Genomic DNA, 27,315 nt, shown 5'->3' with positions numbered 1-27,315 from the left:
CTACCAGGTAAACGGTTTCTATTCAGTTATCAGTGTATGAATTGATGCAAGCATGAATTACGCTGATGTTCTGACACCCTTTAACCGTCTCGCTGCCGCTCCGGGTTATTTAAGCAAAAATTAATTCAACAAACGGTCAAACTGGATTCATTCTTTACCTTTATATTTCTCAAGCACGTCCTCATACGCCTGGAGATACTCCAATTCGTCAGCGAGCATATACGGAGCCGGTCCGTAACGGGCCATTGGTGGGGCGGTTAGGGCTGGTCATTTACCAGCCGCACTAGCAAACTGAAGCACTGCCTGACTGATCAGCGCCGCTGCTCCATGACCGGCGACGCCCCTGCTGCCTCCCCTCCCAGATCCGCCAACCGGCCAATGAACAGGACTTCCTCTGCCGCTTCGGCCGTAAATCTCAGCCGTGTGCCGGTGAGAGGACGGGCTTTGGTTATCAGTGACTCTCGTTTACAGCGTATGTCCCAGCAAACGCCAATAGGTTTTGAAAATAATAACGATTTTCACGATATGACGTTTTGCGTGCTTATTTTACTGCTGCTTCTTGACACGGTGCATGTGTGGTCAGCATTCATCTGGAATGCTATATATATCAAATGTCCGACTACATAAAGGGGATAATGTGTCATGCACAGTCATCCTCTATTTTAGAGGCAGACTCTGCTGGTCACTGGCTGCCATGTGTCTGTGACACAAGCGCGCTTGTGCTCTCCAAGGTCCTAAATCCGGAAGATTCCCGACCTCGAGTTTACAACGGGAACACGATGGCGCTGCGCGCTCCCAAATCAACTCTCCTTTACAGGAAAACATCATCTCGAGCAGATGCCGTCCAATCTCAGCTTTTTTTTTTTTTTTTTTAAATGTGTTTCGTTTTTAGTGTGTTTCTGTTTTTTTACAAAGCAAGTTCATTCAATTCAGTTCAAGTTTATTATTTTTATAATGCAAATAGTTGCAAAGCAGATTAAAAGAAAATTAAAGTTTTTACAATATATTTAGTAGTAGCTTATCAGTGGTGAATATGTCAAGTTTATGTCCATATGGCAGAAATGTACAGTGAAATCAGTTAGTTAATAACATGTAATCAAACAGATGGTGATCAAAAAGGCCCCATTAACAGCAATGATTATGTTACGATCAACCTTACAGCAAAATTTGGTAGTTAGGCTATGTATGTTGGTTCAGGGTTGGCATTTAATCTTTACTGTAAAGCCTGTAATGTGTATATATTATTACTGTTCAATAAACCTATTAAAAATATTAATTATAGATATAGAAATAATGCCACTGCCAAATGATGATATGCTGACTGTTTGTGCACTCACACAAAAAGATCTATCACTGGACCTGTACCATTTCAAAATATACTAATATGTACCATTTAGGTACTAATATGTACTTAATATGTTCACTTTATATATTACTATGTACATTTAACATACTAATATGCATCTTTTAAAGGTAAATATGGTACAAACGTGCACTTTTTTAAAGGTACCACGCTTGACAGCCTTTGTACCTTTTGGTCTGAGAATGTGTATATAGGTTATTAGGATAGATAGATAGATAGATAGATAGATAGATAGATAGATAATAAAATAAGAAAATATGACATATTATTATGGCATGTCATACTGCCACCTGAATCTCATGTTGAATAGGTCACAATGCTACATAAGCGTAAATGGGAATGTCCTCTCATTCCAGAGCTGGAAAACATGCACACTGCAGATTGCTGATTCATCTGTCAGCCTTGAGCTTTTAAAAACAACACTGACTATCAGCTACCAAAACAGTTTCACAGTGTGTCAGAAGAAACTTTAAGCCTATTCTTTATGATGACGATAGTCGTGATGATGATGATGACCTGCAGATTTTACATGTAAGGATCAGGTGTTTCCACAGTGCAAGACATTTAAAGCACATGATCTGGACCGCCCATAGTCAGCTAAAGTTACAATGCCTTTTTTAATAATGGTTAATTAATAACCACTTCTTAAACCCCAAACTACCCCAAACAAAGTTAATTCGTCATCGTTCATTATTTCTCCAACTCTGTAATTACACGTGCAGTTCACTGACTGCTGCTTGATCAAAAACAACAGGCCTCACCATTTTCTCTGTAAGAGCCTAATGAATGGATGTGCATGGGTGCAGTAAGACTGAGATATTTTGGATTCCTACCTGCAATTCTGAGCACCGCTCTCTCGGCAGGATCCAGCACGGATCCTCCCTGGATCTTCCGCTTCGAGCGCTCATGTCTGGGTAAATTCCACGGTAACGTGTCCCCCGGCGCCGGCGACACCGACCCAGATTTCAGACTGTACTCTTCATCATCTGAGAAATCTGCCGATGAAGACATAGAACAGCGCAGGGACGCGTTCCCAGACCCGGAGCTCTGTGTGAACAGACAATAGAAAGGCAATAAATCGCGTATTCAGCACCGGAGCGTAAATAAAAACAGCGCTGCGAGCGAACGCCACACGTTAGTCTCACCATCACTGCGTTCACAATAGACCGAGATTAAAAGACGCATCTGCTCTTTGCAAATAAGACTCAAATAACCAGAGATCGACAATAAAACAAAACCCCCATCAAGATGAATGGCATGTGGCTCCCCCGCCAGGACAAGGCAACACTCACCGCTGTGTACATCTCTAAAGGATGGGCAGATATCCTTCTTTCACTTGCAATTTACATACGGCGATGTCATTTTGGATAGAACCACACCCTTGTGGCGGTATTCCTTCGCGTGTCGCTCGGTTTGATCCAATGCATGAAATGGTGCGAAATCCCCCAGAGAGTGAGAGAGAGAGAGAGCAGACTGCGCTGAGAGAGAGCAGCATACAAACCCACGGCGTCACCATCCACTGACACGCGCAGACTAGAACCACGGACAGAAGCCAGGATCCTTCAGTGCCTGGAATCGCCGAGAAATCCGTATGCTGTGGTGTTACAGCGCCATCCCTGGAGCGCGTTCACTGCTGCTGCCTTCACCCTCAGAGCATCCTTAACGAGCTAAATGACTTACTCTTTCACTTTCTCTACAGCTGAATACATTATATACAAACAAAATCTAGTTCGGTCATTATTTACTAACCCCCATGTCATTAGAAATCTCATGATAGTTTTCCCATGGTGCACAAAAGGAATAATTTCGAAACAATTTAAAATTCTGTTACATACAGCAGTTTATATCCCTTAAATAAGAATTCTCATAAATTTCCTTCTGCTGCAAAACGTAATAAAGAAAATAAAAACAAAATAAAGAAGATTCTGAGATTTGTTGCATTTTTTGTTTTCTTATTTTCTTAGTGTGAACTGTTTTAATAATCTGAAAAACCCTTTTCCACTTCAAAGAAACTTTTGTACATAAAGGCTCTTCATGAAACCATCAAATGCAAATAAAGAACCTTTATTTTTAAGAGCGCATCATAATTTTATGCAACTTTTTTTGTGTGTTGCCATATCCATTCTTGATCTTTAATTAAAATGAAATAAATAATAAGTCTACCCTTAGAAACATATTCATGAAAGTCAAAAGTCTGCTGACTCTCCCTGGTCCCTTTAAACTTTAAGTATGACAACCATGTCAAAGCGTGAATGTGAGTTAACAGCTGCGAGGCGAGCAGTCACTGGTTTGTACGGTCTGTTAGCCAGGCAACATGTGCTCCAGCGGGGATTGGAAAAAGAAACACAGTACAAACTGTAAAATATTGAAAGCAGTACAATACTGATCTGCTTGTTTACATGCTTCCAGGTTTACAACAATGTTCACTGCTTAGTTGAAGTGCTGTAATAATTTAGTTATATGCACAGTAACTCATTCCTGTATAAACAGTTTCAGCAAAGCATTGCGTCCACACATAGTCATTATGTTCTGGATTCAATAAAAAACAGCATATAATTTTTATATAAAGCTTGTGTCTATCATGAAATGTCTTTGGAGAGTATATATATACATATATATATATATATACATACACACACACACAGTAATCATCAGAACTGCAGTCTGGGTTGTAGCAGGTTGTAGGACATACAAAGATTTAACATGCAAATGCAAATTATATATGACTTTGCTTCACATACAGAAGCCTGACACTGCTAGTGAATATGATTCTCTTTAAGCACAAGACTAAATCTGGCATGAACTTCACAAATAGAGCAAAACCTGAACATCATGTTCTCCAGCATGATTTAAGAATGTTTTAAAGGGCATCTTTACAAGTACTTCTGTACAAGAAGAAAGCTAGAAGTTTTACATCATACTTGAAATATTTTGTAAATGCTAACACTTTCTGTATATTTCCAGGGTTAAATGAAAAAAAAAACCTTTCATAATTTACAACTTTGGACATGGTGGTTTCGAAGTTGTAAACAAAACAAAAATTACTATTGCTTTACAAGAAACACTGTCTTTCACTGTCTTTATTTGTGTTACTTGCAGTTTCTTTGTAATTCGTCTGAGTAATCTGAGTGACAATTGTTTCAAAGTAAATCCTACACCAAATGCTTCAGTGTATGATGTTTACACCAAAAAAAAAGTTATGCAGTATAGGTCTACACATTATGTACTACATACGCAGTGCAATACTTTGCAATACTGAGCATTCTGATGTACGATTATTGATCGTGCCTCCAACAACAAAGATCAAGTTCTGTTGTAAGGTAATACATCAGAAGCAGCATTACAGCACAACTATTTTTGGGATATTTTTAGAAAATGCTAGACAATCTCTGTGCCTCTCTCACCACTGTAGCGAGATGCTGTTATCGATCAAACAAAGAGTGCACAACAAAGTTGAGATGTGCTCTGTTCGCTAGCAATTATACAGTATACAGTATATAGTGGATTAGAAGGAAGGGCTATTTCAAAGGAAGGAAGAAGAAATGAGCAGCACGCCGAATCCACATTTGCAAAATCATTCTCATCTACATCCTGTTATTCTAAGTATAAATATCACTTACAAAGGGCCTTTGATCACTTTCCTGCCTTTCATAAGAGTCTGGTCGGTCTAAAGCTAACAGTGCCCATGTTTCTACTGTTTGAATCAAAGTTTTTGATTCATTATGTTCCTTTAATTATGTTCCTATAATTTTCAAATATCTAAAGTTTAAAATGTGGTATATATATATATATATATATATTCTAAACATTATGTGTCAGAACTAAGAGATCATGCAAGGAAAAGGAGATATTCTAGATTTAAGAATGATGTCAACTCTGTGGTCACAACTTCAGGTTCTAGTGTGCATTGCACTGATTTTTTGAGAATTGCAAAATAACATTTTGATGATGGCACAACTGAAACATAATCGAAAACACAAAAATTGCCTTTAGGTCTTTATACTTTTACATATGAATAAAGAGTTTAATTTTTAGAAGAATAAAACTTGGTAATCTCTAGGAGGATCACCATGCCATCATTAAGAATGAATTTTAGATGCACTCGTAAGTTTGCAGGTTTTAAAAATTTGAAGTACTGTTTGGGCAACTGATGTTTCATCATTGAGATATTTATTAATGACTGACTGAGAAACACTGACTTAACGTCAGTATGAAACCGCATTACCAACCCACTTCTGGACTGTCATGTATTTGTGAGCAAAATAAACATAGTATTGGATAAGGAAAGTTGAAAGTTGGTGTGGATATGGTGCAGAGGCGCAGCAAGAAATTTTGACGAAAGATTGAAAAAAAAAAGAACATTAGTTTTTGGAAGAATATTCACAGATGAATTGTACATAATAAAAACAGAATTGTGTATTAAAAAAAACTGAAGGAGTAGCTCACTTCCAGAACAAAAATTTACAGATAATGTACTCACCCACTTGTCATCCAAGATGTTCATGTCTTTCTTTCTTCAGTCGCAAAGAAATTATGTTTTTTAAAGAAAAACATTTCAGGATTCCTCTCCATATAATGGACTTCTGTGGTGCCCCTAAGTTTGAACTTCCAAAATACTTGTCTAGCTCTGCGTGAACTCGTTTAATACAGTTAGGGTATGTCAAAAAACACCCGACTCATTTTCTCCTCCAACTTCAAAATCCTCCTACATTGCTGTTTTTTTTTTTTTTTGGTTTTGTTTTTTGTAAAGGCGTTTGACCTTCTCTGCATGTTCATGTAAACACTGGGTCGGTACTGGGTCTGAGTTTTTCGACATACCCTAACTGTATTTACCCGGGAAAAAAGCAGAGGCCGTTTGAGGTGAAAAAGTATATAAATTGTCAAATATTTTAGAAAATAACCAATCGTTTAACTAGATGAAGCTGCATTTACACTACATTTTGGAAGTTCAAACTCAGGGGGCCCATAAAAGTCCACTATATGGAGAGGAATCCTGAAATGTTTACCTCAAAAAAAAACATAATTTCTTTATGACTGAAGAAAGAAAGACATGAACATCTTGGATGACAAAGGGGTGAGTATCTGTAAATTTTTGCTCTGGAAGTGAACTACTCCTTTAAAAAGGTTGATTTTTATTTCATGTTGACTTTATCTTATGCCTGCTCCTTTAATTATTACATTTTACTAAGTTTCTATTTTTTTTAGAAACCACTAGATCTATAAGAAAATATGCTTTTTGACTTATTACAGCATTAATGCTAAAGATATCTGAGGTTGCCTTGGGCAACACCACTCAACAAACAGTGATGTTGCCCAAGATAACCTCAGATATCTTTAGCATTAGCGCTGTAAGGAGTTAGTGGTCTATATTTACAGGTCAAGGTACACATAGACTCTTACAAATAAAGGTGGGTTCTTCAAGGAACCACAGTTAGACGCTAATAAAGAACCTTCATTTTTTAAGAGTGCACTGCGAGTAAATGTCTTTTAAGTCATGATATACCTACTGGTTTGCGTGTTGGCGTGAGCTGCACGGAGTGATAAAACTCGGGCTGGACTCTCTTCTTCACTCTGCGCTTCCTCACAGCCGCGCTCGAGTCCGGCTCGCTCTCAATGAGCGGCTTCTCTTCAGAAACGCGCGCGCGTGCGCTTCTCCTCGCATGACGTGGACTGTGACGACATACCTGTCAAACAACGACCATAACGTCATCGCAGAACAAAATCTGTGAAATGCTACAAATCACTGCAAGTTTTTGTCCTAACCCAAATAACTCCCTCTATCTTCTGTTGTTTGATAGTTCAAATGGGCCTATGTACTTCTTGGCAGCATGTAATATTAATATAAAAAGTAGTCTTTTCTGAATTATTAATGGGTCACACATGCGCAATGCGCATTGCACGCAGTTGCGTAGGATACTATTTCTCCATCGTGATGAAAGTAACTAAATAACTGTCAAACAAAGCACAACATTACGCAAACATTTCTTGAGAATGACATTATCTTGGATGATTTGCTCTACTTTTCTATGACCTTGACAGACAGAGCAAGAGAAAGAGATTTACCTCAGAGCGAAAATGATGCGGCCGGAAACCAGCTTCTAGAACAAATGGGAATGATTGAAACAAACCCCACATGCATTCAGTCATATTGTGTCTTAGAGACGCTCTTCAAATAACTTTGTCTGGTCTTGAAATAAAGAACACTTTGTTAAACACACAATGAGAACAAACGATGAAAACGAAGCATCGCTCGCATCGCTCGCATGCCGCACTCAGAGGCGCTTTGATGACCGCGTCGTTTTTAACAAATACGAAGAGAAGAATGAATGAAAATGTCTCATAAATACTGTCTTCGTACATGCGGCATGCATCCTATCGCGATGACATCCTACAGAAACACACACATATAAGTATATATAGGGTGGACATAATGCGACGCGTCTGTCTACTCACCACGACTCCTTGAACGCCTTGTAAGCACAGATTTTATGGGAATTTTCTCATTACGGAGCTTCCGATGCCAGCAACAGAGAAACAGGATCGTGGCGACAGTTCCTACCAAAAGCAATAATAGCAATAATACACACTGAATACTCAAGGGTCTCAATAAGACCAAAAAAGCCGCAGCAATCATTGCGATGTAGGACAGCCACTCCTACACGTATGCAATTCCTCTCCTTATGTAAATACTATGGACGGCTATTTCATGCTGTAATGCCTCACTTGTAGGTCCTCGACATATAATCTATCTCATGGTGTCTGTACTTCAGTAATGGACCACAACAAGCCATGACTCAGCAGGAGCCCCTGTTTTTTCAGAGCTCATGCAGGGCAGCGCCAGCATCAGCATCTGAGCTCAGCAAAGCTGCGGCGAGCAGGATGATCTGTAGCGCCTCTGCGCTCCTCTAAATGCGTTTTCAAATTTGTCCACGTGATGTGTTTCTAAACACAAACATTAGCCAAAAAAAAATGGACCAAAACATGGCTTTAGTGTGAACTCTTATGTAAAGCTTCATGATGCACCCCACGTGGGCTTAATTACATCCATTCCTGGGATGTCTTAAACTAGTTTTATTTTACCGATTTACTCTCAGAATCAGCAATCAGAATCAAATTGAATGGCAGAACCCACTAAACTTAGCAGGAATATGCATGTAGATGGGTTCGTTAACGTGCCACATTGATATGCCAGAACATTAATGTAAAAATACATAGAAGGGCATTTGCAACTGTATATTTTAACTGTGTATTTAGACCTACAGTTTTAGAACAGATCATTTAAGCTTTTTTTAGCCATTATAATCTGTTAAAATTTAAACAGGAGCAAAGGAAGGTAACATTACCCAAAACACAAATGAAACTGAAATAATGGTATAAACATAGCATAAAATGATAAATAAATCAAGTGAACATAATTAATTATACTGATTAGAAATAAAGGCTAACTATTAAAAAACAACAATTTCTGGGATTTGCCTTTTTCTACGAATTATAAAGGGATTTACGTAGGGATGCTTTCAAATCCCTAAAACGAAAATTAACCATGGTCTACACTAACCATGGTTTAACTATAATATTTGTAAGTCATACTTTTTAGTTATACAAATGTATCCATTTTTTTCGCGAAAGGGTGGGGGAGGCCATCTGTAAATTTTATGGATCTGGCTTCCGTTCTCATTTACCTCTAGCTATTTTTAGCTTTACAAAACAGCTAGTTTGGCTGCTTGATATTCCAAATTGTTGTGTCTTACCCGATTATTTTAATGTATTATCTTAATTATGAGTACAATGATTTGTAGTGCAAACACCGTTTACTGCACGTTTTCATTCTTCGCGCTATTTCCCTATGGCAGCTAATAAACCGGAAGTCTCACCCATAGGCGTACTTCCCTGTTAAAGAATAAGGTGGATACAGTATTTCAAAGTTTTAAAAATTACATGTGGTGACTTCATAGTCATAACAATTAATAATAATTGTTTTTAAAAATAATTGTTTTTAAATTAAAGTTAGCCTACAGTATACAGTATGAATTGTGATAGTCTAACAATAATTTGAAAATGAGTTAGTAGTGCAATAATTGTTTTAAATCTAGATCATTACATTATTTTGTAAGGGAAAAAATACACAGTAGTTTCATTGTTATTATTATTATTTCTTAAATAAAAAATAAAAGTAAAAATAATAACGCTTGGTTGGTAAGTGGCGTTGGATGACTTTTATTTTGACGAGCTCCCTTCCTGTGATGTTAGACTTGATGTTCGCTTCATGCGTGCTCTGTTTTGGTAATGGCTTGCTAACTTTTACTCGAATTAGCGTTAGATTTTGCAATTTTGTCTTGACTGTTAATTGTTTGTAAGTGTTATCGTTGCAGAACGTCTTTCAGGACAGTTTGTTTGATGTTACTTTCTCCCATTTTCCTGTCGACGAGTAGTTGATATTTATGCAAGCTGTTTGCAGGGTTGAACCTCCTTTGATTTCCTGTACAGTGCGAACACTGTCCACATTTAATGACGTAAAATAACATTTACATGCTATTTAAAATGTTAAGGCTTATGTAGGTAATACTAAAATTGTTTATGCATGCAACAGCTCGTTTTATATTAATCTTTTTTTAATTGGCAGTGATTAATGTGATGCTCCACAGAGGACAGATGTGATGTCTGCCTCTACAGTCACTGAGGATGTGGAGGATGATGTGGAGTTTGTGTCTGTAAGTGTGCCTAAAATGTCACTGCCTTGATTTCTAATTTGAGTTATTAGGACAGCTGTTTGGATCTAGGTCTTCACACTTGGGACCTGGATTGAGCCTGTGTAATATAGCAGAACTGATTCATTCATCTTAAAACGTGGTGTTTCAGGAGGGTCCTCTCAGACCGGTGTTGGAATGCATAGACCTGCTGAGTGACGGAGAGGATGAGGGTGGCATGTCTGCCGCACACACCGTGAGTTTCCTTAAACGCTGTCTAGAATATAAAAATGAAAAATGTAGGTCATTCTGTAATGATTTACTCACCATCATGCTGTTCCAAACGTGTAACCTTTGTTTTGTGTAAGGCAAAAGAGGATGTTTAGTGGAATGTCCAAGCTGCTGTTTACCATCATGATTCATACAGCCAAACTCTAAAAATGTGCTGTATCCTAAGTCTTCTAAAAAGGTGTATGTGAGGAACAGGCTAAACTTTAGTAACCATTTTCTGGTTTGTACTGTAGTGCTTTTGCAAATTAATGAACAAACTACCACTCCAAGACCAGGAGTTCGATTCTCAGGGATTGTTTATATATCCTAAATGCGTTGTAAGTCGCTTAGGGGGAAAAAAAAGCATCTACCAAATGCATAAATGTCTCAAAAATGGTGGCCTTGCATTTCTGTTTGCATCACGATTGGTCACGTTCCATGGAGGAACCAATGATTTTTGGCATCATTCATGTCAAATATTGTGCGCTCATAACTTTTTATAACTAGTCTCCTATTCTGATGCTTTAGTGTGTACTTAAAGCCAGATGAGAAGAACAGAAGGCCCTCAGGTTAGAAGAGGTGTTGGAAAACAAACCAGTTCCCAGATTCTCCCCCCTTAGTTAGCATGCTCCACAACGCACACCTCCCCCGACCTGATGGAAACGCCTTGTTGTTTGACTGATGTCTGCAAGGTGTAAATATGGATGCAAGGAGACTTTTATTTTGGAGTCAATCACCATTTTGCTTCATTGTATAGAAAAAAGAAGCTTTGACAATTTTCTTTTGTCTTCCATGCAAGAAAACAATAGCCAGGTTTGGAATGTGTGTGTGAGTTTATATGGATTCAGTGTTTGTTTTTTGTATTTAAATGTTCTTATTTTGTTCCTGTTGTGCTTTAAATGCAATGCTCAGATTGAGGAGCAGGTCGACCGGCAGAGAGCTCATGCTATGTCAACACTGGACAGACTGGCACGTCAAGTTGCTGTGGAAAAGATGGAGAGGCTTGAAAAGTGCAAAGCTTTTAAGGTTTGACTTTTTATTCCTTATAGATTTAAAAAAAAATGCATTGTTGCTTATACCATCACTCAAGATTATAGGAATAGTTCACACAAAAATGAACATTTGCTAAAAGAAACTCACTCACCCTCAGGGCATACAAGATGTAAATGAGTTTGTTGAATTGTTTCTTCATCAGATTTGGAGAAATATAACATTCCATAACTGTCTCACCAATGGGTCCTCTGCAGTGAATGAGTCCAAACAGCTGATAAAAACGTATCAGTTTATCTTAAAAACATCTTGTGGAGCAAAGAGCTGCATGTTTGTAAGAAACAAATCCATCATTCAGGTGTTTATCTTTACTCAGTCTAAAATCCATAGTTATGCTTCTGCTAGTTTCTTCCATCCCCTGTTGTCTTGCGTCAAAATCCATAATTCTAACTGTTTTGGCTTGTGTTTGATCTGTGCAGATTTCTCTCCATTTCACTGTGGATGGAGTCGTATTTTAGCCGAACATAATGGTTTGAAGTTAAAAACGTCTTAAAAGAGTAGTTCACTTTCAGAACAAAAATTTCCAGTTAATGTACTCACCCCCTTGTCATCCAAGATGTTCATGTCTTTCTTTCTTCAGTCGTAACAATCAGTTATTTTGGAAACAAATTGACAATTTATCTACTTTCTAACCTCAAACGCTCATCTTGTCTGTTCTCTGCAAAGTGCATGCGTAGTCTGTGTAATCCGGGTCAGTACAGTTAGGGTATGTCAGAAAACTCCCATCTAATTTTTTTGTTGCAGAAGTACCAACCCAGTGTTTACAAAGCGAATATGCAAGGAAGATCAAATGCATTTTTTTTTAAAAAAGGTAAATCAGAGATGTAGGATGATTTTAAATTTGGAGAAGAAAACAAGATGGGAGTTTTTCAACATACCCTAACTGTATCGACCCAGATTACACAAACTATACATGTGCATCACAGAGACGAGACAAGACGAGCATTTGAGGATAAAAGAATAATATAAATTGTCAATTTGTTTTGAAAATAACAGATCACTTCGCTAGATAAGACCCTTCATTGAACCTGCATTTTGAAATTTAAACTCAAGGGCACCATTGAAGTCTACTATATGGAGATCATTCCTGAAATGATTTCCTCAAAAAACAATTTCTTTATGACTGGAGAAACAAAGAAAACATGCAGCTTTGATCTACTCAAGATGTTAACTGATGGACTGAAGCGGTGTGGATTACTTGTGGATTATTGTGATGTTTTTATCAGCTGTTTGGACTCTCATTCTGACTACACCCATTCACTGCAGAGGATCCATTGCTGAGCAAATGATGAATGTTACGTTTCTCCAAATTTGTTCTGATGAAGAAACAAACTGATCTTGGATGGAACGAGGGTTCTGTAATATGCTTCTGTAGAAATCACAACTCGCATTCTTAAAGTACTTGCACATTGATATTCATTTTACGGTACTCTGCATATGTGACCCTGGACCACAAAACCAGTCATAAGGGTAAATTTTGAAAAATTGAGATTTATACATCATTTGAAAGCTGAATGAGCATGAAAAAGCTTTCCATTGATTTGTTAGGATAGGACAATATTTGAGATACAACTATTTGAAAATCTGGAATCTGAGGGTGCAAAAAAATCTAAATATTGAGAAAATCGCCTTGAAAAGTTGTCCAAATGAAGTTCTTGGCAATGGATATTACTAATCTAAAATTAAGTTTTGATATTTATGGTAGAAAATGTATTATTAATCTTCATGGAACATGATCTTTACTTAATGCACTAATGATTTTTGGCATAAAAGAAAAATTGATCATTTTGACCCATACTGTGTTGTTGCTACAAATATACCCGTGCTACTTAAGACTGGTCTTGTGGTCCACGGTCACATATATACACACACACATATATATATATTGCTTGTTTTTATAAATGACTATGAGTAGGAATGTCAATTTAAAATTAATTTAGTGTGTTACCTTTTTATTTATTTATTTTTTTTTAAATAACTTTTTTTAATTAAGAAAAATAAATAAATCTGGAACCAAAGCTACTGGAAAATTGGGAAGTCAATGGTGGGCTCTGTAGTGCATTATTTGGGATAAATGACATTGATAACTGTGTTTTGTGATTTGTATTGTAGGAGAAAATAATTTCACAGCAAGCACATGGGCGGCGCGAGCTGTCGGTCAGCCACAGTAACAGTGGCAGTAGCGATGCCAAGCGCTGTGTGGATATTTGGCTAAAAATGCCAGGTCTGTAATGTTGTTCAAATTTTAATAATCCAACTTATAGGTGTGTGTGTGTGTATATAAAAGGTCTGCTCTTCTGCTCACTTTGTCTGGATTTCTCAGAGTTACAGCCAGGCACCGTGAACTCCAGCTCACAGTGGAGACGCAGATCAGCTCCCGCTGCAGCAAGATGTTCCCCTCAAACCTGCCCGGTCATCAACTGCCACAGAGTCTATGACAATGTTCCTTTGCTCGAGGGTCACCTTAAAAGGTACTTGGTACAACTTCAAAAATTGCTTTGATTTTTATTTATTTTTTTGGATGGGACGGGGTTGAGGTCTGTTTGATGGACGCACTTTAATTTTTTTTTTTTTTATAGATTTGATCATTCACCCTGTGATCCCATGATTTCCCTGAGAGGCAGTCCCACTAATTTCTATGCCTGTGTGGCCTGTGGATGCTATTTTCCCTCCAAACTGGCATGGAAGGACCACGTGGAATCGAAGGTTTTCATTTGTATTAATATTTTGAGCTTTAAGACTGTGTTGATGTTATAAATGAGACATTTCCCCCTGCACTTTTCAGAGTAACACATTTTTAGTTGAATATATAGAGTTCTTTTGTTTGGAAAAAAAACAAAACATTAATTAATCAACTAATGCACTTAATAAATGGTGATATCATAAGTGTTTCATTTTGTTCTGTGTGGATAATTTATTCATAAGTCAAACCCGGACAGGATGTTGAACAAAACCCATTTGCATTGTTTGTGTAATTTAATGTACTTATCATGGAAGCTCTGCAATTAAATATCATCCATGAGTGAGAGCATTATTCATAGAAATGTTAATGTTGAGGGCTAATGTGCATTTGTTTACACATGTTTTGAGAAGTACAAAGCCGTGTTTTGTGCAAGTGCGATGAGTAGAGAGCAGTGTTGCAGTAGTACACCTGTTTTTACGCCCTCTCTAACCCTTACAATTAAATGGGCCAGTTATTGTTGTACTTAAAAACATCTAAGTCTGAATGCATTGCCACACAAATTGTTAAAGTAGCATTTCACCCAGAAATGAAAATTTGGTGCAAATTTACTCATGTAAATGGGTTGTTTCTTCATCAAAAAAGATGTCTTCTATCCATAATAATGCTTTCTTCAGTGAAGAAGTCATTTCGTCTGAATCAGGAGAGAAATATGCACCGATCAAGCACCGCTTACAAGCCAAAACAGGTCTAAACAAATATGTGGGTGGATTTAGATGAGAGAGAACAACGGAATGGAAGCATTGTTTTGGATTATAGACTGATATTTTGTCTAGAAGCGACAGTTTAAAGTTTTAAAATGCTTTGATAAGGGTTTGTTTCTTAAAAAGATGCAGCTTTTACTTTGTAACACATTAATGGATGGACTTGAGTGATGTATTGTTAATTTTGTTCAAATTCAGCATGACCTGAGGGTGAGTAAACTTTCATTTTCGGGTGAACTATTCCTTTAAGACCAGAACTGAGATTGAGCACTATCTTAAAAAATCTAGGGTAAAATATGGACCCTCTGCATTGTCTTTTTATGGAAATGACATGAAGAAGAAGTGCTGTGTGAGCCATGTTTTTGTTTCTTATGCTTGATGTCATCTGTAGGTGTCTTTCCCTGACACTGATGGTCACAGCCGTTCCCAGAGCTATCAGCTGATTGTCTGCTTTGCATGTCCTGCCTGTTACCTCCTCTTCAACAGCAAGGACGATTGCCTTCAGCACATGTCTGCAAAAAAACACTTCACTCAGTCCATCACTCTCTGTGGTGCGTGGTCTTCGACAATTAAATCAAAATTGCACATTTGTCAGACACGTTCATCAGACTCATTGCTTCCAGCTGTTTTGTGGTATTGTTAGACTGAATGTTACATATGTAAAAATGTCCATCCTGTGTCTCTGAATGATTCCTGTTTTGCTCCCCTTTCTTTAACATTTCATTTGATGTTTTGACTTTCAGACACAAAACCATCACCCATGCCTATACCAGTTCCACGGTACGCAAAGAACCGCTTGATCGCTCTCTGTAAGGACGTTAGCTTCACTGTCAAATGCACAGCCTGCTCTAAAGTGCTCACCTCCCATATGGAGGCAAGAGCACACTTCAAGTAAGTGTATATTGGTGTTTCCCAGATTTAAGTTTTATTTTTCTCAATCCATCTGACATGACGCATGTGTATGCATGTTAAAGGTAAATTTTAGGGCCCGAGCACCAATGTTGCGAGGACCCTCTTGGAATTGCTCTTTATTTTAAGATCCAAGGATTTCTATTAACCCAGGGTTTATAATGACCCAGGTTTAATTTTTCATTTAATGAATGGAACAATGAAAATAAGAAACTGATGTTAATGTTGTAAATAGTCTATATAGACCAGGCAGCATCATTATCTTATTTGTACACAGAGATTGGTAGTTATATTAGTAAAATCCGTTGACTTTAGCAAAATTTGCATGTCTGTAACTCAAGGAGTATTAAAGATATCTTAATGCCCTTAATAATATCTTAATATTGGGTCTTAACAAACTTTCCTTTTGCCATCTTTATTTTTAATGCCTTATGAAATTCGGTTCCAGATGGCTCCAGGAGTAAATTGTTAAAATGTAAGAACTTTTAAAGATAATGCAATTTAATTTTAGATTCTAGTTGTTAATAAACTTTTCTTTTGAAATCTTAATTTTCTACATCATTCAGTCCCAGAGAAATGAGGATCTCAATGAGGCTCTTTGTCCAGATTGTTGATTGTTACCCATTTTCAGTGGCCGAAAACCAAATGTTGGTCATTTTGTATACAGCTAATACTTATTTTATTTAATGTCTGAAGAAGAAATAATAGAAATCCTAATCTTATTTTACATTTCGTACTGTTCATATTTTATCTAGAGTTAACAATTAATCCTGGTCATTCATAGTCTGACATGTCACACTGTACAATCCTAATCTCTGTGTTACTGTAATTATTTGCATATATGCATTGTAAACCGTAATGACTATATAAACACAAAACTACATTTGATATTTGACCATTGAAAATGGGTAGTATACTAAATTTGGAGCTGCACTGAGATCTTGATATCTCTGGGGTTAAAACATACACCGCCTTAAAAATGAAGATTCCAAAAGAAAAGAATTTAAAATCATATTGCAATATCTATAATAGTTCTGGAGTTATAGGCACGCAAATTTTGGAAAAAGAATATTTATGGCCCTCAGACAGGTATGTTTAAAGCAGTTGTCTTGAACGAAGGAAACAAGATACATTGCTAGTTTCAACAGACATTCCTCTTTAAAAGAAAAGAGGTATCATATTTTTTCAAACTGACTCACATTTGGTTTTTGACCACTGAAAATGTGTACATTTTAACAATTTACTCCTGGAGCCTTGAAATTCCAGTATCTCTGGAACTGAATCTCATAGGGCATTAAAAATAAAGGTGACGAGAAAGCATAATTTCTGTGCTACATGGCTTAGGTCGCTCAATATTCATTAAACAATACGCGGTAGATTCATCTGTCAGTCACCCGAAGAAGTCGTTTTTTTTTTTTTTTTTTTTTTTTTTTTTGACATAGTGAAATAGTGATTAAAAATCATTTAGTTCAGTTAAAGTGAATGCGGCTGCTCAATGCAGTGTGCCAAACGACAGTCGCATCAAATTTCATTCATCTTGTGAAAAGATTACTGACAAGAAGAGAAAGGTGAAGGAGAAGAAAAGAGGAAAAACTCAAACAAACTAAAAACAAACAATTGCTTGACGCAGAATTGCTGCTAATTTGAAAATAAAAGTAAAATGTGCTAAAACTAAAAACGCTTTTAACGAAGGAAAGCGAGGAAAAGAGGGAAACCTCAAACAAACTAAATAACAAAAAATTGCTAGATGCTGAATTGCTGTTAATTTAAGGGTGAAAGTAAAACTCGAACTATACTTAGAGAATATATTGCTGTATTGTTTTCCCTTCTACTTTTTTTCCCTTAAATGTTCTTTAGTTGGTCTTAAAAAGGTCTTAAAGTCTTAAATTTACCCTCATAAAACCTGCAGAAACCCTGTTATTTGCACCTCAGAGTGTGCAGACTGTAAATTGCATCATGTTATCCTGCATTCAGAGGTGGCTAATATTCTGGGAGGTAGGTAATTATACAAAATAATTGTGATGATGGACTGTCACTAAGTGAATCGATCCACTGGTCTACTTGTTCATCCAGTTATCGAGTCACATGATCTGTTGAGCCAAAGTTGTATGTGTTTTTTCTTTTTTTTTGCCCATCAAGGAATATTTTTGTTAAAAGTGTTTCCACTGTGTTTACATGCATTTTAAAAACACTTGGATAGACACATAGTTAATAGGTCTGGTTTTTATTGTGCATTAACTATTTTGTGCTTTTGTGTTGTTTCCCAGTGTGCATTGCAATCACGGCTGCGCCATTGTCACTGCTGATCAGAGCGTGGCTGACATCATGCAGACGATGGCGGTCATGGGTCATTGCTCCTCATGCCCCAAGCCTTTTTTTAGCTTGGTTCAGATGGAGGAGCACAAAGATCTCCTGAAACATGAGGTGAAGAGAGTGCGCAGCATGGACAGGGCCCTTCTGTACTACAGCAACTACAGTGAAATCCAAACCGCTCAGAAGGGCACGGCATGTGGGAGCAATTCAGATGGGCCTTTAGCTAAGCGCAAAAGACTGTCCAGCATAGATTCCCAAGCCAAACCGAACAAATGGTCGCGGCTCGCCTGGTTCTGTGAGTGCGGCCTACGCTACACAGAGGAGGATCAAGTGAGAAAGCACCTCCAAGCCGCCAATCAGATCTTTCACAAATGTGCTGTCTGCGGCAAGCTAATGGGTGAATCGTCTATAGCGCGCTTGCACATGAGCCGGTTCCACGGTGGAGCTCATTTGTCCAACTTCCTTTTCCACTGCAGACAATGCAAGGTGGAAATGCCAAGGTTGGAGGACATGATGGCCCATGTTGGCGTAAGCCACAGAGGCCACAGCTACTACCAAGAAAGAGAAGACGCAACAGACGACTGCATCTCAACAAGTATGTCCCCCAAACCGTCCACCAGCGCAGAAACCAAAATGACCCGGCCGGACAGTTCCTCTTGTGTCCCGCCTCCCAAATCCGAGTCCTGGCTTTGTCGGATGTGTGAAGACCTTTTCGACTCGGAGGCGGTGGTGCGGAAACACTGCAGTGATTTGAGCAGCCACAGTTTCCAGAGGTTTGCCTGTGGCCACTGTCCGCAGAAGTTTTTCAAGGACTCCACCCTGCGGCGCCATTGCGCCAACGAACACGGTGGCGACATAGTTCTCCGCTACTTCTGCGGGCTGTGCGATAGCATGCTCTACGACACCGAGGAAGAGTTTCAGGAGCACTACAACAGCCTGCACAGCCAAGATTACTACTGCTTGGAAGCAGCTCCGAATAATTCCCAAGCTGCCACGGAAAACACAGTTGAGAGTCCAATAGCGAGTACAAACCCTCTGCAGCTCTGTCTTTGCATGCACTCTAACAGATCCAAGGAGGAAAGGAAACCTGTATTCACAAAGTGCATGAAACAGCTGGCCGCTGAAAATAAATGCAGTTACCGCTGTCGCCAGTGCGATAAAAACACGCCCAGCTACGCCGAGATGAAGACGCACATCCTCCTGACACACAAGACCCAGGGCAATGAGAAGAGTTTTGATGTTCTGTGCATGATTTGCTCACAGAGCCACAAAGATGTACCCAGTTTCCATGCACACTACCACAAGCATCACTGCCAGTCAGAACCTTGCGCTTCTTCTCGACCCAGCAGTGCAGACGAGAAACCGGCCGCCACCACCAGCATAATAAATGCAGAGGAGATCTTCCCTCAGAGTAATGGTGAGGTTTCCATTTAGCATCTGGATGGATATCATGTTACTGGCTTTTTTTCCCCCTTAATGATGACTCCAGCTGAATTATGGATCAATTATCCCTTCAAATTCCAGTAATAAACTTACATGAACACTACCAGTGTGGACATAATCATGTTTCTCATGATTTTTTTAAATTCCTGTACTTAAGTTTATGTTTTCATGAGTCCCTTGTTTGATCTGAACAGTTAAATTTCCTGCTGTTCTTCATGAAAATCCTTCAGATCTTCAGAATTTTTTTTGCTTTTTGGTTTTTGTTTTTTCAGCATTTTTGTGTATTTGAACCCTTTCCAACAATGACTGTATGAGTTTGAGATCCATCTTTTCACACTGAGGGACTGATATGCAACTATTACAGAAGGTTCAAACGCTCACTGATGCTCCAGAAGGAAACACAATGCACTAAGAGTCGAAGGTGAAAACTTTTGGAATTTGAAGATCGGGGTAAATTAAATTTAATTTGTCTTCTGGATAACATGCAAGTATCTTCTGTGGCTTCTGAATAGCAGTACTAAATGAAAAAATGATATTTAGGCAAAATAAGAAAAATGTACACATCTTCATTCTGTTCAAAAGTTTTCAGGTTCATGCATCATTTTCCTTCTGGAACATCAGTGAGCATTTGAACCTTCTGTAAACGATTCCCTCAATTGTCCTCCGTGTAAAAAGATGGATCTCAAAATCATACAGTCATTGCTGGAAAGGGTTCAAATACACAAAAATGCTGAAAAAACAAAGAATTTGTGGGATCTGAAGGACTTTTCTGAAGAACAGCAGGCAGTTTGACTGTTCAGGACAAACAAGGGACTCATGAACAACTATCACTAAACAAAAAAACAAAACAACAACTGTGGATCATTCCGGTAACAACGCAGTATTAAGAATCAAGGGGATGTAAACTTTTGAACGGGGTCACTATTATTTTCTCTTGTGGACTGACTATATGTAAACATCTTTTATGTGAAATATCTTATTCAGGTCGGTACTAAATAAACGATAACATGCATTTTGTATGATGCCTCTTATTTTGGTAAAATAATTAACGTTGCAGATTCTGCAAGGTGTATGTAAACTTTTGACCTCAACTATATTGAATTTTAACATTGAAATTGTTCTTTTTTCAGTGGAGGAGTTTCAAGATGTAAAGAATGCCATTACCTCAAGTATTCTTGATGTTAAAAAAGAGGTGACTGTTTCACAAGATGATGGTAGGTTTTCACTTTCCACTGTCTATTTTTTTTGTCTAGATGTGGTACTTCAATATTATTTCATTTTAGATTTGCAGTGTTATTTTTCAATTTAGTACTGTGATGATTCAACTAAATATTAGCAAATAAACAAACTACAGGGAAACAGAACATTTAAGCGCCAATTTATATTTCTACTTAGATAAATTTGATGAGGACATGAAACTGGCTTTGGCTTTGAGTGCAGAGGAGGCCAGGAAATCAAAAGAGCTGGATATTGGTAACAAGTTTATAATCTTGACATATTTTGTGATACTGCTACTAAAAACCTTATATTTCTGTTATTTCTGTGTAGAGGGTGTACTGTATTTTTATAGTATGTCAGAGCTCATTGAGAGTATGCGGTTCTTTTATTAATCAGGTATTTATTTTGCCAGCTTTACATGCATGAAGAGTATTATCATTTTGGGTATGTTTCATTTTTGTGGTGTTTGGACTCAGTGTGATTATTTACTGCAATAGCTGGGATTTTAAGCAGGTTTCATCAGCACATGAATGGTGCTGGGTTTTATGGGTTGGGTGTAACCGCACAGATGTTGAATGTTGTCACTGGAGCAGCTTCACATTAGTATGAGTAATCACTGGCTCAAAGACTTACAAATCTGCATACTTAAACTTGATCTTTACATGAATGAGGTTTGTTATAATAAAATAAATAAATAAATGTGTCTTGTTTTTTTTTTCCTTCTAATTTTTGCATTCTCATTTTGCAGAGATGGAAGAAGCCTTGAAAAGAAGCTTACAGGAATTTTGATAAGGGAAGACGCTTTGAGTGTTTCTGTTTTCCCATGTCTTTCATGCACTGCAGTGATTTAAACATGTATTTCCTTTCTTTCTGTGTTTTTCTTAAGTTTAAATAAAGGAAAGTAATTAAAGCCTATCTGCATATCTTGCCTGTTTCTGTTTCTGTCTAAGAAATCTCATTGTGTTCTGGCTATTGTCTTTGCTGTGATGTCATCTTGGCCCTTGACCCTAGAAATGAATCCCACCCTCCTTAGAAATCTCCCAACTGAACTCCTCCACTCATGTCTGAAGGAGTGTATTACCAAGGGAAGTTCCAGCCCATGTTTGGAGATGTTACTCAAGAGCACTGGAAACCGCTAGAACGTGGTCGATAGCGCTGGCAAGACCGATTCATTTCAGCGAATCGGTTCTTTTGGACGATTCATTACAACGAACAGATCCATTCACCGACTGTTTTGAGACGTCACACAATTGTCCACGTGGGTTATTTGATGTTGTCAAGCGATATGAGTTGTATAAATATTTAGTTGATATTAAATGTAGTCATATACCACTGTATACTACTGACACTTTTAAAATAACTTAAATTACAAGCTAAGGATTCGGCTATTACTATGTGTAAAATCGTGTTATTACTGTGTAATTGCAGCACTGGCTATGTTTTGTGCCAGATAAACGTCTTGCATAGCTGAAAAAAGATTGGGTTGAATGTTTACAGCTCAACATGTCACCCACCTACAGTCACGCAGCTCGGAGATTTGCAAACGCTGTGCGAATCGATTCGACTGAATCATTTAAAGAGTGAACGATTCATTGGCGGACCGGACATCGCTATATTGCTCGGGTGGTCTGCTCTGCCGGTATATCCTATAGGTCACTGCACTCGTGAAATCATTCATTAACGCGACTAGCTGCAGAAGCAATGGCACAAGCGAAAATTAACGCTAAAATGAACGATGCGTCTAAAGGCAAATTCACCCGAACCCTTTCGATGGCGGACCGGTCCGGACGGTTACTGGAAAGTCTGGATCAGATTGAGATGAGGTGAGATTCATGATTGCCGGATCAGTACATACTACATCCAGAAAGATCTACTAAGTCTTGACTTGACTCGCTCAAAGTCTGACACTATGAATACATTTGCTCATCGGCACAAGTGGATTAAAGCTGAAGTTTTTACTGTAAATACAAGTTTTCTTTGTTGAAACATTTGTTTTCGAAGAACAAAATTTAGGTTTTGTGATTAATTCACCTGTGTTCCTCAAATCTCCTGTAATACATTTTAATAAATGCAAAACATAAATTATGTAAACTGAATATAGCCTTTTCAAATAGTATTCTTCTCACATGTATGTCTGTAAGAATTATATATAAAAATGTTTTAGGAGTGATTTTGTTTGTTGAGTTCAAACATACATTACTGAAGATTTTAAATGTTTTTAAAGAAGTCTATTCTGCTCACATTCATTTGATCCAAAGTCAGCAAAAAAAAAAAAAAAAAAAAAAAAAAAAAAAAAATATATATATATATATATACAAAAAAGAAATATATAAAAATATTTTTACAATTTAAAATAACAGTTTTCTATTTGAATATATTTTACAATGTAATTTATTCCTATGATCAAATTTAAATTTTCAGCAGCATTACTCCAACTTTCAGTATCACATGATCCTTCAGAAATTATTCTAATATGCTGATTTCTGATAATTTGTATTAATATTTAAAACAGTTCAGCACATTATTTCAGGATTTTTTATGAATAATAAAAAAATCCAACGATCAGCATTTATCTGAAATAAAAAGCTGTTGTAACATTATACACTGTACCATTCAGAAGATTTCTGATAAATGTGGTTCTTCTGAACTTTAAAGAAACCTGTAGAAAATTCTACTCAGTTGTTTTCTATATAATAATAATAATAATTTATTTTGAGCAGTAAATCAGAATATTATAATGATTTCTGAAGGATCATGTGACTAAAGTAATGATAAAAATTCAGCTTTAAAATCACAGAAATGTAATTTTAAAATATATTCATTTAGATAACAGTTTTTTTGCTGTTTTGTACTTTGGATCAAATAAATGCAGACTTGGTGAGCAGAAGACACTTCTTACAAAAAAAAAAAAAAAAAAATCTTACTGTTCAAAAACGTTTTACTTGTTACTTTTAACTGGTAGTGTAAACAATAAAACCAAGCTAGCATATATTTACTATATTGTGAAGGTGGATTTTGCCCTGTTTTTAGGACAGCTGTAATTGTAAATTATGGCCAAGACATTGTGTATTTGCTTATTACCTCATTCATTTATGTTGCTGGGTGTTTTTCATTGGCTTGTGTTTCATAATTGACTATGTAAGCAAGTTTGCAAGGTCGTATCTCGTATGAAATGATCCCAGTAAATGTCTCTCAGGGTGGAGGCTCTTCGCGAGGAAGCCACTGCTATGGAGCAGGAGAGAGAGTGCTTAATTGAGATGATCCAATCCATACAGCACAGTCAGGAAATGAGGAGCATTTGTGACGGTACGCCTTCCGCACTGCACGACAACTATTTGTGGCTTCTAATGGATCGCATATAAACATCGTTTCAACTTGTATTTCAGGGGAAAGGGAAGAGCTCACGCTGACCGCCTCTAGACTCCTGGGCAGGACGTTAACCGTGAACGTTTCTGTGGATACGATCCGGAACGACCAACAGGAAGAGGCCTTGAAAAAAGCCATGGCCATTATTGATGAGATCGCTGGTAAAGTGCTGGAGGACATGGAGGGGGCCAGAAAGTGTCTGCAGGCCCTTCATGCCGCGTGTGTGACCGACGCGCCACCTGTGCCTGTGGATCAGAAGTTTCAGAGTGTCGTGATCAGCTGCGCCCTTGAGGACCAGAAGAAGATCAAGAGGCGCCTTGAGACCCTCATCAGGAACATGGACAATGCAGAGAAAACCATTAAAATTATGGATAACCCGAAAGTGGATCATTCCAGTTTTGCCAATGGCAAATAGAGGCTGAGGGACTGATGAACGAGCACCACATGTGCCTTTGGTAGCATTTAGGATGACACACACACACACACACACACACACAGAGCAAGCAGAGGTGGTGTGAATTTTATTTATTTTATTTTATTTTTTGCAGATTTTATTACCACTGACGGCATCTTGGTCTTATGCATTTTTATTTTTTTGTTTTCATTTCTGTTTTTCACTTACAGAAAAAGCTATGCCATTCATAAACCTTTAAATGGTATTGACCACTGACAGTTTTTCCTTTTGATTTTGATCTAACTAATGTAAAGCAATGCAAAATCACTGTAATTCTGTTGGGATCTACTAACATTCCCGCTGGAAGCCTCATGAATATGATGTTACTGGCTTGTGATTGTTTATTTTTAGAGCAGCTGCACATGGTTTTCTCGCTTGCTCTGTACATTCTAATGAGAACGTTTGGCTCTCAGCTTGCTGGGAATTTCACATTCGGCCGTCAGGTTAGTCTCTACACTGAAGAACAGCACAGACCCGTGCAGCTGGAGAAAACAGAGCAAACACAAACTGCCTTAGATGATAGCTGAGTTTGGATTTGTAATCACTTTTTGAATGGCTCTTAAAATACATATCTTTTAATACATTTAACCAGGGTTTACACATTTTCAGATGATTGGGATTATTAAAAATAAAGACAGACAGATTAGGTCACTTCTTCTGTCATTAATGATTTTAAAGCCAGTAATAAGGGCAAAATAGGGTAGGTGTACCCATTAAAGGAGAAGTCCACTTCCAGAACAAGAGTTTACATATAATGTGCTCACCCCCTTGTCATCCAAGATGTTCATGTCTTTCTTTCTTCAGTCATAAAGGAATTATGTTTTTTGAGGAAAACATTTCAGCATTTTTCTCCATATAATGGACTGATATGGTGCCCCGAGTTTGAACTTCCAAAATGCAGTTTAAATGCAGCTTCAGACGATCCCAAATGCGGTTGTAAACGATCCCAGCCGAGGAAGAAGGGTCTTATCTAATCTAATACAATTGATATACTTTTAATGTCAAATGCTCGTCTTGTCTTGCTCTTCCCGACCTCTGTTTTTGTTCTGGTTCATGAGAGTTAGGGTATGTCGAAAATCTCATGTTCTCCCTCAACTTCAAAAGTAAATGAGTAAATGATCTGTAAATTGTTGTTCTGGAAGTGGACTTCTCCTTTAAGCCCTCCAAAATCTAAGTTTAAGTGTTTTTCATAGATACTGACATGGTTTAAAAGAAAAATCTATTTCAAAAGAGAGTGAAATCTTGCATTTTACCAAATGTATTAATTAGTTGATGGACACTATAAAAAAAATATAAAATTAAGATATTTTATGAATAAAGTCAACAGTCTGGCATGGGCTTAGATGGTACATTGGCACCATTTAAGCCTGCATGTGTTTCAAATAAGCCCACATCATGATTTGGTTATTATTAGTTAGTTAGTTATTATTGATTTTAAAGAAGTAAAACATCAATATATGTATTCAGTGACACAGAAGGGTTTTAAAAATTAATTTTACTAATGTTTGCTAACGCTCATCACCTGTACTAATATAATTTAACCCCAGCCACACAGAACCTGTAAAGACTCTACAAAGAAAGACTACGTCTAACCACGTTTAGATCACATCACCTCACATTTTTCCTTCTTTTATTTTACATTTAGCCTATGTAACAATATAGTCTCTTGTTTACAGTCTACTTAAAGACACTCTGAAATCTTGCCCTCTACCACTGAATTGACAAAGGTTTCCCGTCCCTGATGAGCATCAACTCTGATCTTGGCCTTTGTGCACTCCCAAAAATGTTTTCTGTCCACTCCAATCTGTTTTACTAGAACAAACTTTTTTTTTTTTTAACTGTGCCCTCATTGTACAGTAAAGGTGACATGAATGTATGATTTTTATATTGTCAAACATAAGCAGACCCATTATATAATGGTGCTACACAGTGTGTAATTTGTAGGTCTAAATATCTAAATATAGTTGTAAATTAAGTAGTAAGGTAAGGTAAAAGGTTAGTAAGGTAAAAGCACAAAAAGAACTTATCATTAAACACCTTCACTCAGAAAAATGATCAAAGTTTGTAATTAAAGGGATTCCTCCTGGGGCTTAAATGGTTCCTCAGTGAGTAATGGTGAAAAACGACAATGTTTTTCTTTAAAAATGTAAGATATCTTTACAAAGACATGCATGAAGCTTAAATAAATTGTGGACTAAGCATCATAGTAATTTTTCGTTATGCCCACTTTAAGAAATGTTACCTTTTTTCATTCAAGTTTAGCTTGTGTTGACTGTGGTTTGCATGTGTTTTGTGGCACTGTACCATTTAATGCCATCTTTAAAAAGTTAATTCATGAAAATAATCTGCTCTGCAAAACAATTTATGATGCATTTATTTGTACATTGATGCAAAATGAATCATAAAACATTTATTGTTTGCAGTTCAGATGCTTAATTTTTCAGCAGTCCATCTTTCAGTAAGGCTAATAGTTTGACCTTGAGATTAGCTTTGTGTGCAAGCCAATAAAACTCATCTTTCCATTTAAAGACAAATTATATAAAATGATAACATGCTATTTGTTCATACACAAAAAAACAATACATTATCTCTTATTTGACATAATATCAAAGTACTTGTAGAAGTGGCTAAAAATTGCATAAATGTGTTGATTTCTGAAGGGTCCCAAAACACCAAAGTTTTAGGGGCTCTTTGCATGAGATACCCTGAGACAGCATGCACATTAGTGGGGCTAACTCAACATTGCCAAATGTGACTGGTATGCAATAACAAATGTCAGGGAATTAACAAATCACTGG

General features: G+C 37.4%; 3 protein-coding genes across 9 annotated transcripts in view; 2 read left to right on the top strand and 1 right to left on the bottom strand.

The window, feature by feature from the left end:
* Nucleotides 1-8,227, bottom strand: part of dst (dystonin) — a 164,630-nt gene extending 156,403 nt beyond the window's left edge. The window contains 4 exon segments of the mRNA XM_051126003.1: nucleotides 2,197-2,410; nucleotides 6,871-7,047; nucleotides 7,427-7,461; nucleotides 7,817-8,227. Coding sequence (XP_050981960.1) covers nucleotides 2,197-2,410; nucleotides 6,871-7,047; nucleotides 7,427-7,461; nucleotides 7,817-7,997 — 607 coding nt within the window. The 5' untranslated portion in view covers nucleotides 7,998-8,227.
* Nucleotides 8,228-9,577: 1,350 nt separating this feature from the next.
* On the top strand, nucleotides 9,578-21,606 carry znf451 (zinc finger protein 451). 7 transcript variants are annotated; one of them, XM_051126511.1, is made up of 14 exons: nucleotides 9,578-9,646; nucleotides 9,987-10,074; nucleotides 10,223-10,306; nucleotides 11,233-11,346; nucleotides 13,483-13,594; nucleotides 13,694-13,841; nucleotides 13,950-14,076; nucleotides 15,206-15,365; nucleotides 15,558-15,705; nucleotides 17,991-19,453; nucleotides 20,610-20,693; nucleotides 20,875-20,952; nucleotides 21,094-21,141; nucleotides 21,446-21,606. In XM_051126511.1, exons 2-14 carry the CDS (start codon nucleotides 10,021-10,023, stop codon nucleotides 21,484-21,486), a joined length of 2,661 nt encoding a protein of 886 aa, XP_050982468.1. In that variant the 5' UTR covers nucleotides 9,578-9,646; nucleotides 9,987-10,020; the 3' UTR covers nucleotides 21,487-21,606. The 7 variants fall into 7 exon arrangements, with proteins under 7 accessions (XP_050982468.1, XP_050982470.1, XP_050982469.1 ...); XM_051126513.1 differs by having other exon boundaries at nucleotides 21,110-21,141; nucleotides 21,446-21,566; XM_051126512.1 differs by lacking the exon at nucleotides 21,094-21,141.
* A 669-nt stretch (nucleotides 21,607-22,275) lies between these two features.
* On the top strand, nucleotides 22,276-25,971 carry bag2 (BCL2 associated athanogene 2). Its single transcript, XM_051126193.1, has 3 exons — nucleotides 22,276-22,520; nucleotides 23,894-24,003; nucleotides 24,084-25,971. The coding sequence occupies exons 1-3, from the start codon at nucleotides 22,399-22,401 to the stop codon at nucleotides 24,476-24,478; spliced, it is 627 nt and encodes a 208-aa protein (XP_050982150.1). The 5' UTR covers nucleotides 22,276-22,398; the 3' UTR covers nucleotides 24,479-25,971.
* The last annotated feature ends 1,344 nt before the right edge of the window (nucleotides 25,972-27,315 follow it).

Source organism: Labeo rohita, chromosome 13 (genome assembly GCF_022985175.1).
Source record: "Labeo rohita strain BAU-BD-2019 chromosome 13, IGBB_LRoh.1.0, whole genome shotgun sequence".
In the NCBI taxonomy this organism is placed as follows: domain Eukaryota; kingdom Metazoa; phylum Chordata; class Actinopteri; order Cypriniformes; family Cyprinidae; genus Labeo; species Labeo rohita.
The sequence above is the reverse complement of the archived record's forward strand: the minus strand, read 5'-3'. Positions and strand labels throughout refer to the sequence as shown.